The following is a 15440-nucleotide window of genomic DNA, read 5'->3' as shown; positions in this document are numbered from 1 at the left end:
ACCAGGAAGTAGGAGATCAAAAACAGTCTACGAAATCAGGCAATTTCCAGAAAATTAAATTTTCTGATGCAGTTTTATTAAAGCAATTTAATTAATTTAAATTTTCTGCCCCTTGGACCCTGTTCCCAGGGTCGCTGCCCCCGGACCCCGCCAAGATGACTTTGTAAAACGCAATGGCTCAATACAAAAACCCAAATCGTAAAAATGCAATTCAAAAATTTCTTACATAGATCGAAGCCAAATTCTTCAGATGTCTTCACCTATTGACGAAATATGAATGTTAGAAATACTTATCAGCGATCGAACGAATCGAGTGATTCGCTTCAAAATCAAAGTAAAATATGTGATATTGTATGAAATTAAACCGGGTTTCTTCAAAAAAAAAAACTTGAAGAACATGTTGATTTGGTGTTTGAATCATTGATTGGTGACGAAAATCACACTATAATGTAGTGATTATTGAGATAGAAAGTGAAGAAAATGTTGAAGATGGTGGGTTTTGTAAATGATGGGTTTTGAAGTTATAGAGAGAAGAAGAGAGTAGATTGGGTAAAATTGACTAAAATACTTTTTCTCTTTATTTTAAATTTTGCCACATGTCATAATCTTATTGCTTCCTATCTTTCCGACCAAAATAAACTTCCTATTTGATCCTCACCCGGTTATCTAATACATGTTTGTTAACTTAAAAAAAACTAACTATGCGATTGTGTTATTTATTTCTCAACATTCTAATACCAATTTTATATATATATATATATATATATATATATATATATATATATATATATTAAAAGTAGAAGCTAATAAATAGTAATTTTAATATTATAATAGTATATAGTTTTTTAATACTTTCATTATTTAAATATTATAATAATTATTTTCTTTACTTTTTTTAACTTTAATCATTTTTTAATATCACGTGTTGTGATAAGTTTGGTGTCAACTGATATCGAGCCAGTACTGGTATTGAAAATACCAGTACAGTCCAGTTCGGTATCGGTACATGAAGGGTATCGAGCCAGTACTGGTATCGAAAATACTGGTACGGTCCTGTTCGGTATCGGTACATGAAGGTAAAAACCGACACTAATACAGAAAACACCAAAACTTGGTGCCAAACTGATATTGTAAATCTTTTGGTTCGAGAAATTCAGTGCTGCTACCCGGTACCATTTGCTCATTCCTGATAACTGGTACCGTCCGAACAACAACGGTATCGTACAACTTTTTTTTTGTTGCTTTTATTCAACTTTTAATTTTTTCTTTTTTTTAGTTTCAGGGGTAGGGATGAGCTCGGTGCCAACTGATACAGAATCGATACTGATACTGAAAATACCGGTTACGGTACAGGAATATTAAGGTAAAAAACGGTAGTGAACCAGTACCAGGAACGCCAAAGTCGGTACCGAATTGGTACTTAAGATCTTTCGGTTTGACAAATTTGGTACCGGTGCCCAGAATTATTTGGTCATCTCTGACTACGGGTTACATATGAACAACATCATTACCATCCAACTTTTTGGTTGATTTTCTTTTGGTTATCTTTTAGTGTTTTTTTCCTACATTCTCTTTTTATTCTTGTCAGCAGTTCCGTTCACAACGCGCTCATAGTGATTTCAAAACACATGTAAACACAGACTAAATAACAAAAGAAATTCACTGCAACGCGACAAACTTTTTTTTATCCTAGTTATATTAAAATATAATAAGTAGACATTACTTTCATTTGATGTTCAAGTTTAAATATAATATAATTAAAATTAAAATAAAATGAGTCTGGGAACATAGTGTTAGGGTTTGGCTTAAAGAGTTTGTGTCTGGGAAGTGGTGAACATCATTATTAAAAAAAAAAATAGAGCTCATTGTTAAAGTCTTGATTCTATTTCAACCGTTCGATAGAAATAAATAAAATAAATAAATATTACTATTACTAATTACTAAGTTACTTTAAAGTTTAAATTAAAGAAAAGGCATTTGTCATGTGCTGGCATGGGGAAGTTAGTAATTTCAAAGTCAATCCAAATTTTTTTGGTGTTTGAAGTCCTTTTGATAATTTGCTGGAGTCCGTAGAAATTTATTTGGAGTCCGATTTTTTTTTCAAATTAATGTACAATTTTATTTGAGTCAAGGAGAAAATTTAATCGGGTCGGGTCTTAAAAAAATTTTATTCGTGGGCCTAGAATTTTGATATGTTTTGGGCCGGGTATCCAGAGTTTATTTTTGGGCCTTTTGAAAATAACTTGTGTTTGCAAAATTTAACCGGATCAGGTGTTTCACATTTGTTTGGGTCAAGTACGATTAAAATTTGGAGTTAATATGGGGTTTATTTCTAAAGTAATTCGAACTGGGTTTTGAGTTCAAACAAATATTTTTTTGAGATTAAAAAAAAAATGTTTCAAAATCAGTTAACTCGCATTACACAAGTTGAACATGAAACAGGAACCGCACCCCAACCTCCAAAGTTGAAAGGATCAGCCAATTTCAGCAGTTGGAAAAACCAAATCAAGTTCTTTTTCGAGTACACAGACTATAACCAATGGATCTCAATCACCGTCGGACCTCATGTCCCCATGACCGTTCGTGATGACATGCGTGTAGTCAACAATGATTACTCGACTTACACAGATAAAGACAAGGCATTGATTCAACGTGACCGTCGGGCTCATGCTACTTTAACAATGGCTATATCAACGAACGACTACAACATGTATGAAGAATACACGACAGCAAATGACCTATGGTTGGCATTGATTGATTTCTATGAAGGAGACAAGGAATTGATTCGGAACAAAAGTAACATGGTCCAAAAGGAATATGACATGTTCTGCGGTGTTCGTGGGGAAAGCTTATCATGTTACATCAGCCGATTTTTAAACATGAAGGCAAAAATGAAAAAGGCTGGTAATACCATCACCAACCGCGCTGCAATCAGTAAACTTTTGAACTCACTTCCAAAAGAGTGGAGCTCAAAATGTATGAAAATTAAACAAAGCTTCTTAAACAACTGGAATCCAATCACGTTATTAGATGTGATCGATGCTCTAGAATCTTTCGAAAGAGATCAAGCCGAACATCCTCATAAATTTGTCCAATCTGCTGATGAGCACAAGAATATGACATCTATACCCCCAACAACCTCCAACGACTCTAGCTCACAAGCTGCAAACGCGTCAAACTTCAACAATGCTTCCGCAAACTCTAAAAAGGCTCCAAAATGTGATGAAAAAAAATATTGTGGTCGATGATGCTCAAGCTGTGAAGAAGGAAGAAGGGAGCAGTGTAGCAAGTGAAAAGATAGAAGAAAAGATTCCTGAAGAGGCGATCAAAATGGAATCCAACAAAGAAAGGGATGAGGAAGACTTGGCAAACAACATTCCTTACGAGTTTAAAGTCAAATTATGTTCCCAACCATGTGTGAACGTCGTAGTACATTACAAATCCCTCAACCGTGACCTAATTAGAGACAAAGAAAAAGTTTTGCAATTTAACAAAGAGTTGAAAAAAAATGAAGCTGCATATCAGAGAAAGTTGAATTCGACTTTAGCTGAAATGCAGACTTTAAAAAAAATTGTTTTCAGAAAAGGTTTTTATCATAAATGACTTAACTGAAAGATTGGAAAAATCTCAAAATGAAAACAATAGATTGCAAATCATAATTGATAAATGGAACGTCAGTAAAAAGGCACTGGTTGACATTAAAAATTGCCAACGACCGACATATGTGAAGGATGGGATTGGGTACAAGGACAAGCTCGGAAACGAAAGAAAACTCTTCTTTCTGCCACATAGCAAAAACAATGTACCCATGCCATCTCCTCATCCTGATAATGATTTGATTAATGAAAATGATCTTATTGCTCAAAATGTTTCTTGTGAAAATGAAGAGGTTACTAACCTTTCTGATAACAATGCAGATGTGATAGAACGTGATGAAGATGGATGCGATGACGAATGTGGTGGTTCAAAGATAGGCATAGGCTATTCAGGCGACAGTTATTCCACCGTTAACTGGTTCGCCTGGAATTGTAATAAGGAAAACAATACTTCGTTTCAAAATGACTGTAATGGCCATGTGCCTAAATTTAACATTCGGGATGACCGTAATGGCCGTGTGCCTACATTTAAAAACCACAACCACGACAATGTGGTGATTGAATGTCATGATTTAAATTCTGCTTTTTGTGATGAAAAAGTTGTGTGTAAACCTCCCGTGTTTGTTCCAGAATTGAAACAAAACAGATTCGGAAAATTCCTCACCGAGGAAATTCCAAAATTTGTTCCATCTCATACAGGTGTGTCAGAGTCTGATAAGGAGCCAAATGAAGAAAGCAGCAGTGAAGACTCAAGCACCACAACTTCAGAAGGTGGCGAAGGAAACTCAAATGAGGATCGTGATTCGGATTTTCAGACATATCAAGAATGGGAAAGCTCAAATGACTCAGAAACTTCAGTAACAAATGCTGATAAAAAGATTGAAAACCTTGAACCGTCGGGTGTTCAAGAACCAACGACCCCAAATGACTCTGCAGGTCTTGATGATCGAGATCCATTGGAAAAAGACTTCCACATTGATGATTGCACGAGTTCAGATGATGAATCAAAGACAAATGAAAGTGTTGGGGAGTCAAAATCAAAAGATCATCTGAAGTTGTCGAACATCACGTCTGTCAACATGCTGAGACAAGCTCAAAGCAATCCCCTCCCCTTGTTGCATCACACGGAACTGCAAAGTCTCAAAAGCCATTCAAGGATTGTTTTAGGTGTGGAAAAGAAGGTCATGTGATCAAGCAATGCCCAGAGCGACACGATCCAGATGGTAAAGGCAACCAGTATTGCTTTTTCTGGATCAAAAGGTAAAAATCACACATCTTTGAAAGATCAGATGAAACTTTTCATCCAGGTCTCCACATGTGAAGTCGGTTTCACATGATTCAAAGATGAAAAGGACCAACACATCAAAACCACAATCTTTCCCTCCGGGTTTTAGACATAAAATTATTTCAAACTTTAAATCTTTTACATACAAAATTTTTAAACCAACACAGGTTTGGCGAGTCAAACCAATGGTTGTAAAAGAAATCAATGAGGGAAAAGATATGGCATATCGGGAGGTTTATTATTTGATGAAATGGGACAACCCAAGACTACGATGGCTTGGGTTCCACTCTCTAACTGAATTGCTTATGAGTGTAGGAACATCCAAGGAGGACTGTTAGTAACACCGGTTATTATCAGTGGTTGTTCTAGATACAAGTTGGGGAAAATCACAGGTTTGGTTATGGTATCTAACCTGGTTGCACACTTAACTGCACTGTAACACACTCATTTTCTTGTTGACATATGCTTCTGTGTGCCTGATGTGGAAGACTTTATTTTGTAAATACATGTTTTATAATTTTTAATTTTTCAGTAATTGATTGTACATAAATAAAATTTTAGGGGGAGTATTAAAATACTTCCTAGACCATGAGATGTGATTATTGCAAAATAATCATGATCTTATATGAGAAATGATAGGAACTAACTTGATTATGTCTTCGCATGAATAGGATCTGATGGAGGATATGGCTCCAAGTTAACGATATGTCGGTAGGTTCAGCATTTCAGACAAGTAAACTGCATCTTGGTGATAAAGATAACGTCTACACAAGGATTCTGGCTTTTCTCAGGCATTACGCATCATAGTGGGTAACACGTTGCGACATATGACTTAATGGTCTTAAATCTTGCGTTGACAGATTGCCAAAGTCTGAGATCTCGGGTCTTTATGTTGGTATTTCATTCGGGGATATCATAGTTGCTCTTCTGCTGCATCCAGATACATGCTGACCTAGACGCTATGATATCCTTTTCATAATAAGTGCCTTAAAAAAAAGGGCCAGACCCTTTTTTATAATAAGTGCCAAATTTGGCCAAAACCTAGATAGATTAGTTTGGTCACTCTGTTATATGGAAGTACTGACCTGTTCACCAAACTATCTGTCGTAGCCCTCGGTAGTTCTTGGGATCTCTGTTGTACGAAAGTACAGACCTGATCTCCGCTCTATCGTTGAAGAGAATGAAACCAATATACTCACCTGTTATGAGGAATCTTTGTGCATACCTTGATCGCGGGGGTATGTCCTGATGTGGGACTCACGGGCATAATGTCTCTATTCTCAATAGCTTGTGTGGGGGCCATTGAAGACTTGTCAATATACCCAAAACATGATAATTAATCACCAGATGTATGTCGAAAGAATGGTGCATGGATTTAAGCGGACAAACATACCAATAATCGTTCTTGAGTCGTAGCTATCCTAAAGAAAGTTGAAGTGTGGCTAGGCTTTTCAAGTTGGTATGATCTCGTATTTGATGAGCTCTATATCTCAAAAGTTGAAAGTTAAAAAAAATGTAAAAAAAAATCTAAAATCCAAAAATATTCTTGATTTGTGTACAGTTGTTTTTCTAAGTCTTCCATATCACATCAATCGTGTCTTAAACTGCTTGAGATACTCTTTCCATTGCATACCACAGATGAATACGGTTTTGTCTATACTTTGAATCAGTCTAAAAGAAAATGTGGAGTTGTGTTTATATCTGTGAACAGGTTACTTCGACTATTTGCTACAATGATGGTTGATCATCAATTGAGCAAGATACTAGACCAAAGAACTGGTTTTCTGAAGATTGTAGAAGACACCAAGCTAGGAATCCTCCTCCTACGTCTTCTGAATTACTCAAGCTAAAAGAGGGTTGGAAAAAGGTTGTTCCTGATTGTCAAAGATGATGCATGCGAAAAGGGGGAGCTTATCCAGATAAAGTACTAAAAGTGCAAAGTTTCAAAAGAAGATCTTCAGTGAAGCAAATTTGGAAAGCATCAGTCTAGAGGGAGATTGTTGGGTCTAAAATTGAGACTAAAGCTTGCCAAATTGAAGATCACATCACACATGATGTTGATGGTTTTAAAGATGATGCAAGAGTTTGATAACATTAGCCTAAGGGGGAGATTGTTGGGTCTAAATCGTGTAGTCTAATGTTATCAACGAATCAAGTCAACAAAGTCAACGCCAACAAGTCAAAGTCAACGGGCAAGTCGACACGAGAAGATCGAAGAATGATATGGCGTGTGGAAGTTGAGATATGACAGTTTTATTGCTTTGGATAATTAAATATATTTTGTTTAGACAAAATATATTTATTAGCTCATTTAATTAGTTTTCATGTTTATTACTAGTTTTGGCAAGTTATTAACCCTAGGGACTTAAATGTAAATAGCCTAAGTGTGTTTAGGCAATAAATAGAAAGTGATGATTAGGGTTCTAGTAACACACATTCTAGAGAGATTTGGGGGCTAATTGTCTTTATCATTTGCAAATCAATCTAAGGGTTTTCAAGTTTTTGTGTGTTCATCTTGATTTCTTATTGAAAATCAGATTTTTGGCTCGATTTGATCCTACAATTACCAACTGATGTTTTAAGTTAATTTATATAACTGAACAGTAAGCCAATGTTTTCAAACTCAGAAGTCTATTTTGACCTATAAAGCTTATGTGAAATTACCAAAAATGCCCTTACGGTGCATAGTTTGGTTATATAAGATAAATTTCACATATAAAAAAATACCCTACTGTTATAACTTATAAAAATACATATTTTTATTAATTAGATCAGACCTGAAGCTCAGTTTAACATTTAAACTCTTTTATGAGCATTAAAATTACCAAAATGCCCTTATGGGACTTAATATGGTTTAAATTACTTTTTGGGCATATATGTTAACATCTTACTTATGTATTAACATATTTTGATCATAAAAACGATTAAGACCTGTATATAATTTATTTGGTTACCCGTTACGCGTTTATGCGTTCGGATCAGTTTACGTGACAAGTTTACATAAAATAGCCGAAACGGGCTTAACCTTATTATTAAATCCTCAATTTCCAGAATGTGTATAGTTTACCCATATTATACAAGTATCCAAGCTTATCGGGTCTAAACCACATTCTATTCCGGTCTCCGCTTAATCTAGCGTTTAGAACCGTAAGGTTTCCTTCTAGCTAGCCGGTCTAAGTCCTTGACTTAATTAAAGACCTGTTAGCATCCTAATAGGTTAATAAACCTTCTATATAGATTAAATAGCTTCCAGTAGAAGGTGCCTTCAAAAAGCTTTAGGATTATACTGCTAGCATCAGGTAAATACTTTTAACTTATTTTCCCTTATACGGGCTTGGGATACGGTATAATAATACCGCTTGGTCGGGTATGAAATCATTTAATCGGATTGTGATTAATAAATTTGCATAACCCGTTTTAATCTGTCTTGTTTGATAACATAAACATTGGGGGTTAATCTGACCGTGTCCTGGATATCCTCGACTCATTTCATTTGAAAATGGCCACGACCTATGCACAGGGTGTAGGCACACACCCGACAGATGCAAACGCTAAATAATATATATATATATAAACCCACATGTTGGGGATAATTCCTTTGTGGGTTCTATAAGTGGTGAGTCGGTTAATCATGACCGGCTTCTAACTGGCCTCAATTGTATGACAAACATGTAAACCTGTATACAAGATTATCTTTAAATAATTATCCCAAGTTATAAATGCTTTGTGCCATGTGCACTTAAATCAATTTTCATAAATGTTTTCAAAAGAGTCAGTTAATTGTATTTACCAGTGTAAACTGACGTATTTTCTTAAAGACTGATTGACAGGTACCTCTCGTAATAGGCTAGAGCTAATAGGTGTCATAAGAGGATCTTGCAAATCCATAGATACCTGAAGTCTGTTGTTTTTGTTTCTTTGTACATTTATGATCCGCCTGTGGATCTTATTACATTCCAGTCTGTATTATCCATACACTCGAACACTCAGAAAGTATGGTTTGTAATAGTTTATTTACCCAGCCTTCCGTTGTGCTATATTATTGTGTGCATTGACAATGATGATATCAACTACGTCACGATACTCCCCGCCGGGCCCACCGATAATATGTGGAAATATCGGGGTGTGACAGGTTGGTATCAGAGCCAACATTGAGTGAATTAAACACTATCCTTTTGTGTTTAATCTCAATGACACAATAAGCACATTCCTTAGACTTTCGAGTCTAGGCCATGACCTAGGATTTATTCTTTACTTTCCTTTGCTGTTTATATTTTATTTTGTTTTGTTTTCTTGTTTTGACAGGAAGCTCAATTACAATGCCTCCAAGAGTTAGGGGTTGAGGAAGGGTCCCATGCGAGGGGGACCATCAGCAACAGGACCATCACACCAACGCACTCCGTCTGCGTCTTTTTCTAGTTCTGACTCACACGATCTGTGGGGTCATTCCTTTGAACCAGCGAGACATTCTGTCTCGTTGAGCTCATCTCCTTCATTCCATCCATCATTCGGGCCGCCTGTCCCAGACGAGCCCCAGCATTCACACCATTCTCAACACTCCCATCACTGTCATGAATCTCACCAATCTTACCACTCGTTGCATTCACACTTCTTTCACCATTCGAATTCTACCTACTCCCCGGCACAGTTCAATCCGAATGATTATGTTAACGACTTTTTGGGCTACAACCCTTTGGGCCCTGAGGATCACTTTTCTTAGGAAATGAAGAGGGACGACGACCCAGACCCGGAGATGCAGACCGGAACACCGGGCCACCCAATAAGCATATCAAGCGGTTCCCCGTTTCAGGGATCACGGTACCGTGGGCCCGATTCATTTCAAGAGAGGATGCCTACTTATGATTGGTACTTTACTCCTTCATACCATAACTCTCCAGCCCAACCACCTTTGGTTGAACCCCAGCTTCAAGCAGTTTCACCTCCACCGCTTCCTGTTGAGGAGCCGCCTCAGTAGCCACCGCAGCCACCTCCCGAGCCTCCGAGGCGAAGGAGGAGCGCACATATATCCGTGCAAGGAGGACCTCGTTTTAGTTCTCCTCAGGGTTTGAGTTCTTACCCTCCTATTCCAGAGGACCCCCAAATGGGTGGGCCCTCGAACACGGCGCCGGAGATCGATCCTCCGCCAGCTTCTTATGCACCACCACAGCCGCCTATGGGTTTCGACAACCCAATCCCAACTTACCCAGGTTCTTCTGGGTACAATCCTTTTGAAAACCCATCGGGATATCCATCGGATTATGGAACTCACGATCCGTACCTTACAGCTGCACAATACCATCATCTTTACCCTTCTTCATATCCTCCAGTTCATCCAACTGGATATCCGGTGCAGGGGTATCAATACCACCCATATCAGCAGCCTCCTCATTTCCAGCAGCAGCAGACTCAAGAAATCCTGGAAAGATTAGACAAGGTTGAACACGAGGCTAGAGAAACCAAGAAGAAACATGGTAGCTTTATGAAGGGCCTTGCAAGCCTTATTAAAGGCAAGAAGAAGTACGAAATTGTATAATTTATTGTATTGTCTTTTAATCAAGTCCCTGCGAGGACATTATTTTATTTTCAGTACCAAGTCCCTGCGTGGACTTATTTCCTATTTATGTAGCCCCTGCGTGGGCATTGTGATGTTTCAAGTCCCGTTTAGGGCATGTCTGTACTAGTCTTTTGGTTTAATGAAGTTTATCTTTCGTTTTTAAATATGTATTTTATTACCTCATGTTATATCCTTTCAATTTATAATTGATCTGCCAAAAAAAAAATTCTTAGAGGTATAGCCTAGCCAAAATATTAATTGGCTATGATGGTACAACCTTTTTAAGACGGTAAAACCTCTGTTAACATCTGAAAACATGTTAACATTCCTAGTTGTGCGGTACGAGAAACCACACAAGTTTCCAAATGTACTTGGATTTCCAAGTCACTTATGCTTAGCCTATTTGATCAATGCGAATCATGGCTAATAAACATCAATATGATGTATACACCAAAACATCCATTTGAGATGTGTGCTTATAAGCAAAGGTGTGATAATGACAATGATAGTTTTTAAACTTCTTGTCAAAAAGGAGATGAACTTTGTTCGAACCTTAAAAGATCATTGATCAGAGAGATCGTTGGTTATACTTTAAAATCGTCCCTGTGACAAGCTTTCTGAGCTATTTAAATGTCCTTCGAGACGAGTCTAATGTTAAATAAAATGTCTTTACGATATTGACAGTTGTGAATTATAATTCCCCTGTCTAATAAATATAAAGAATATTATATTCTATTGATTATATAATTACTCTATAAGATCAAAATTTCTCTACAAGATCATTTGTAGAGTAATTTTGAATTATATGTTGTTTGATAAACTTGCAAAGTAATTTCGATTCACATGTAGAATAATTTTGATGCAGAGTAATTTTAATACACTTGTAGAGTAATTTTGATAATTACTCTAAAAGATCAAAATTACCCTACAAGAACATTTTACAAAATTACTCTACATGATCATTTGTAGAGTAATTTTGATAATTACTAGTAATTACGAAAATGCCACCGCGTCTTTTCAGCAATACCTTCATTTCGTACGTTTTATACGTTTAAGTTATTTGTATTTGATCTTTTGTCTACTTCTTTAACCCACCTATCTTTTCACTGATCTTGAATATTATCTAAGGGTTAGGATATAATACGGAGTTTTTTTTGCTAGGAAGGCTAGTAAGTGTTCTCTCTAAAACGCAGTGAACCAGGGTATGTTTTGTCTGTGAATTGTCTGAACCAGGAAGTAGGAGATCAAAAATTGTCTACGAAATCAGGCAATTTCCAGAAAATTAAATTTTCTGATGCAGTTTTATTAAAGCAATTTAATTAATTTAAATTTTCTGCCCCTTGGACCCTGTTCCCAGGGTCGCTGCCCACGGACCCCGCCAAGATGACTTTGTAAAACGCAATGACTTAATACAAAAACCCAGATCGTAAAAATGCAATTCAAAAATTTCTTACATAGATCGAAGCCGAATTCTTCACATGTCTTCACCAAAAATTTGAATGTTAGAAACACTTATGAGCGATCGAATCGAACGAATCGAGTGATTCGCTTCAAAATCACAGTAAAATATGAGATATTGTATGAAATTAAACCGGGTTTCTTCAAAAAAAGTTGAAGAACACGTTGATTTGGTGTTTTAATCATTGATTGGTGACGAAAATCGCACTATAATGTAGTGATTATTGAGATAGAAAGTGAAGAAAAGGTTGAAGATGGTGGGTTTTGAAAATAATGGGTTTTGAAGTTATAGAGAGAAGAAGAGAGTAGATTGGGAAAATTGACTCATATATTTTTCCTCTTTATTTAAAATTTTTCCACATGTCATCATCTTATTGCTTCCTATCCTTCCGACCAAAATAAACTTCCTATTTGATCATCACCCTGTTATCTAATACATGTTTGTTAACTTAAAAAAAAACTAACTATGCGATTGTGTTATTTATTTCTCAACATTCTAATACCAATTTTATATATATATATATATATATATATATATATATATATATATTAAAAATAGAAGCTAATAAATAGTAATTTTAATATTATAATAGTATATAGTTTTTTTAATACTTTTATTATTTAAATATTATAATAGTTATTTTCTTTACTATTTTAACTTTAATTATTTTTAATATCACGTGTTGTGATAAGTTTGGTGTCAACTGATATCGAGCCAGTACTGGTATCGAAAATACCGGTACGGTCCTGTTCGGTATCGGTACATGAAGGTAAAAACCGACACTAATACAGAAAACACCAAAAGTTGGTGCCAAATTGATATTGTAAATATTTTGGTTCGAGAAATTCAGTGCTGCTACCCGGTTCCATTTGCTCATCCCTGATCACTCCTGATCACTGGTACCGTACGAACAACAACGGTATCGTACAACTTTTTTTTATTGCTTTTATTCAACTTTTAATTTTTTCTTTTTTTTAGTTTCAGGGGTAGGGATGAGCTCGGTGCCAACTGATACATAATCGATACTGATACCGAAAATACCGGTTACGGTACAGGAATATGAAGGTAAAAAACAGTAGTGAACCGGTACCAGGAACGCCAAAAGTCGGTACCGAATTGGTACTTCAGATCTTTCGGTTTGACAAATTTGGTACCGGTACCCATAATCATTTGCTCATCTCTGACCACGGGTTACATACGAACAACATCATTACCATCCAACTTTTTGGTTGATTTTCTTTTGGTTATCTTTTAGTGTTTTTTTTCCTACATTCTCTTTTTATTCTTTTCAGCAGTTCCGTTCGCAACGCGCTCGTAGTGATTTCAAAACACATGTAAACACAGACTAAATAACAAAAGAAATTCGCTGCAACGCGGCGAACTTTTTTTAACCTAGTAATATTAATATATAAAATGTAGACATTACTTTCATTTGATGTTCAAGTTTAAATATAATTAAAATAAAATAAATGTAAATATATACATGTGTAATAATAATAATAATAATAATAATAATAATAATAATAATAATAATAATAATATAAATTAGGTAAATTGGATTTAAATAATCCCAATTTTCTCAATTTGGAGCACCGTTTCGAGATAAGTTTACATAAATCGACTCGTATCCTCATTCTGATCAAAATCTCTAAAACATCGGTTTGTAATTCAGAAAAAAAAAAGTTAACCCCGTTAAGCTATTTTTAATGGTCAACTATTATCGGCCGTTCAGATTATTATTGGCAAATAACTGAGTTGGGATTATTATCGGCCAAATTGAGAAAGTTGGGATTATTTAATCCAATTCGCGTATAAATTATTGTCAATAATAATAATTACAAATTCTATTTTCAATGCAATTAATTATCATAAAAAACGTTAATTGCGTAACGACAAGATCAATAAAACCATTCACACACGAAAAACCAGTGATCATTTCATCAATGGCGGAGCCACATTTAAGGGTGGGCGGCAAGTGCCCCCTTAATTTTTTATTTTTATTTTTTAGACAAAAATCCCAATTACCCCCTTTAATAGTTCGGTCAAACCTCCCGATCGACCCCCTCCCCGCCCATCGTAGAAAATAAATTATAAATTCACCACTACATTTAATCACATTTATTTGGTATGAGATCATATATTGTATTCTGAGTATTATTTAAGCATTGATGGAATATAAATTTTAAATTTCTTTTTTTAATCATATCAGTCAAAGTCACGAGATGCATTCAATTCATCATATCTCCAAATGACACATAAATTAAAAGCAAAACACAACAATATATAAAGAGGTACTATGGTTCTATTTCATACATCCAATCCTACAATTGTTCGCATTGCTTTCATCACTAACCTACATTGCTTACAAAGGTTCTATTTCAATATTTTTAGAAGAAACAAGGTAAAATACTTGGAAGTTTTGTGATTTCATGATTTGCATATGATAATTTTTTTATATATATTAGGGGTGCGCAAATTAACCACCATAACCGATAACCGAACCATAACCGACATAACCGAACCACTAATAACCGATGACCAATATAACCAATGGTTATGGTTATGAAACTTTCTATAACCGCTCAATCGGTTATGGTTATGGTTATGGTTATGAAGCTTTGGTTAACCGATATAACCAAAACCGAACCGAGGTTATGAAGCTTTGGTTAACCGACATAACCAAAACCGAACCGAACTTGTGATGTTAACTTTATATAATGGATTTGTTTTTTACAAAACCATATAGAGGGTTTTTACTAAGATAAAAGTATGTTAGTAACAAAATTATCTTGATGTAGATGCCATTTATTTTGATAAAGAACTAAGGTGTTATGGCCATAATTGTTTTTGTTTGAGAATTATCTTATTAAAAAGAACCCTAAATCGGTAGTTTAACCAAAAAGTTTAGTCTTCGTTATCTTATAAAATAGGCTCAAGCTAAGTTTAAATCGTGCACAACGCTATTTATTTCAAACCTTGCTTGGTTACTTAACCGAAATTAACCAAAACCGAACCATAACCGACTTCATAACCGATTAACCGTAACCGAAGTTTGGTTATGGTTATGGTTACCAAAACTCCATAACCGAACTTGCGGTTATGATTATGGTTAATAGTAAACACCGAACCAAACCGACCCATGCACACCCCTAATATATATGTATTCATTGATTTTGAAATTTTCTTTTAATAGATCTCATACAGATGGCACATGAACACAAATGTTGTAATAAACAGAAATTGAAGCTAGGTACTTGGTCGGCTGAAGAAGATGAAACACTTTTCGCTTACGTTATAAATCATGATCAAGTCAAATGGAGCTTCGTTCCAGAACTTACTGGTCTCTCTCTCACCTACAAAAAAAATTAACATTTTTTATAGAGTTTAAAAGATTTAACATTTATTGGTCTTCGTTTATATCATGGTTAGACCTCTATATCATGGAGCCTTGGTCACAAAGGAGATAGGCATCCTTTTTTATTACATGTCTTACAAAAGAAATAGTAAATTATTAATAACAACTCTTGGTAATTAATTTTTAATATT

General features: G+C 35.4%; 1 protein-coding gene across 1 annotated transcript; it reads left to right on the top strand.

The window, feature by feature from the left end:
- Positions 1-3808: 3808 nt before the first annotated feature.
- LOC110933626 lies at positions 3809-4786 on the top strand. The gene has a single exon (XM_022176839.1). It carries the CDS (start codon positions 3809-3811, stop codon positions 4784-4786), a length of 978 nt encoding a protein of 325 aa, XP_022032531.1.
- Positions 4787-15440: the final 10654 nt, after the last annotated feature.

Source organism: Helianthus annuus, chromosome 4 (assembly GCF_002127325.2).
Source record: "Helianthus annuus cultivar XRQ/B chromosome 4, HanXRQr2.0-SUNRISE, whole genome shotgun sequence".
Taxonomy (NCBI): domain Eukaryota; kingdom Viridiplantae; phylum Streptophyta; class Magnoliopsida; order Asterales; family Asteraceae; genus Helianthus; species Helianthus annuus.
This window is presented reverse-complemented; position numbering and strand designations above follow the sequence as displayed.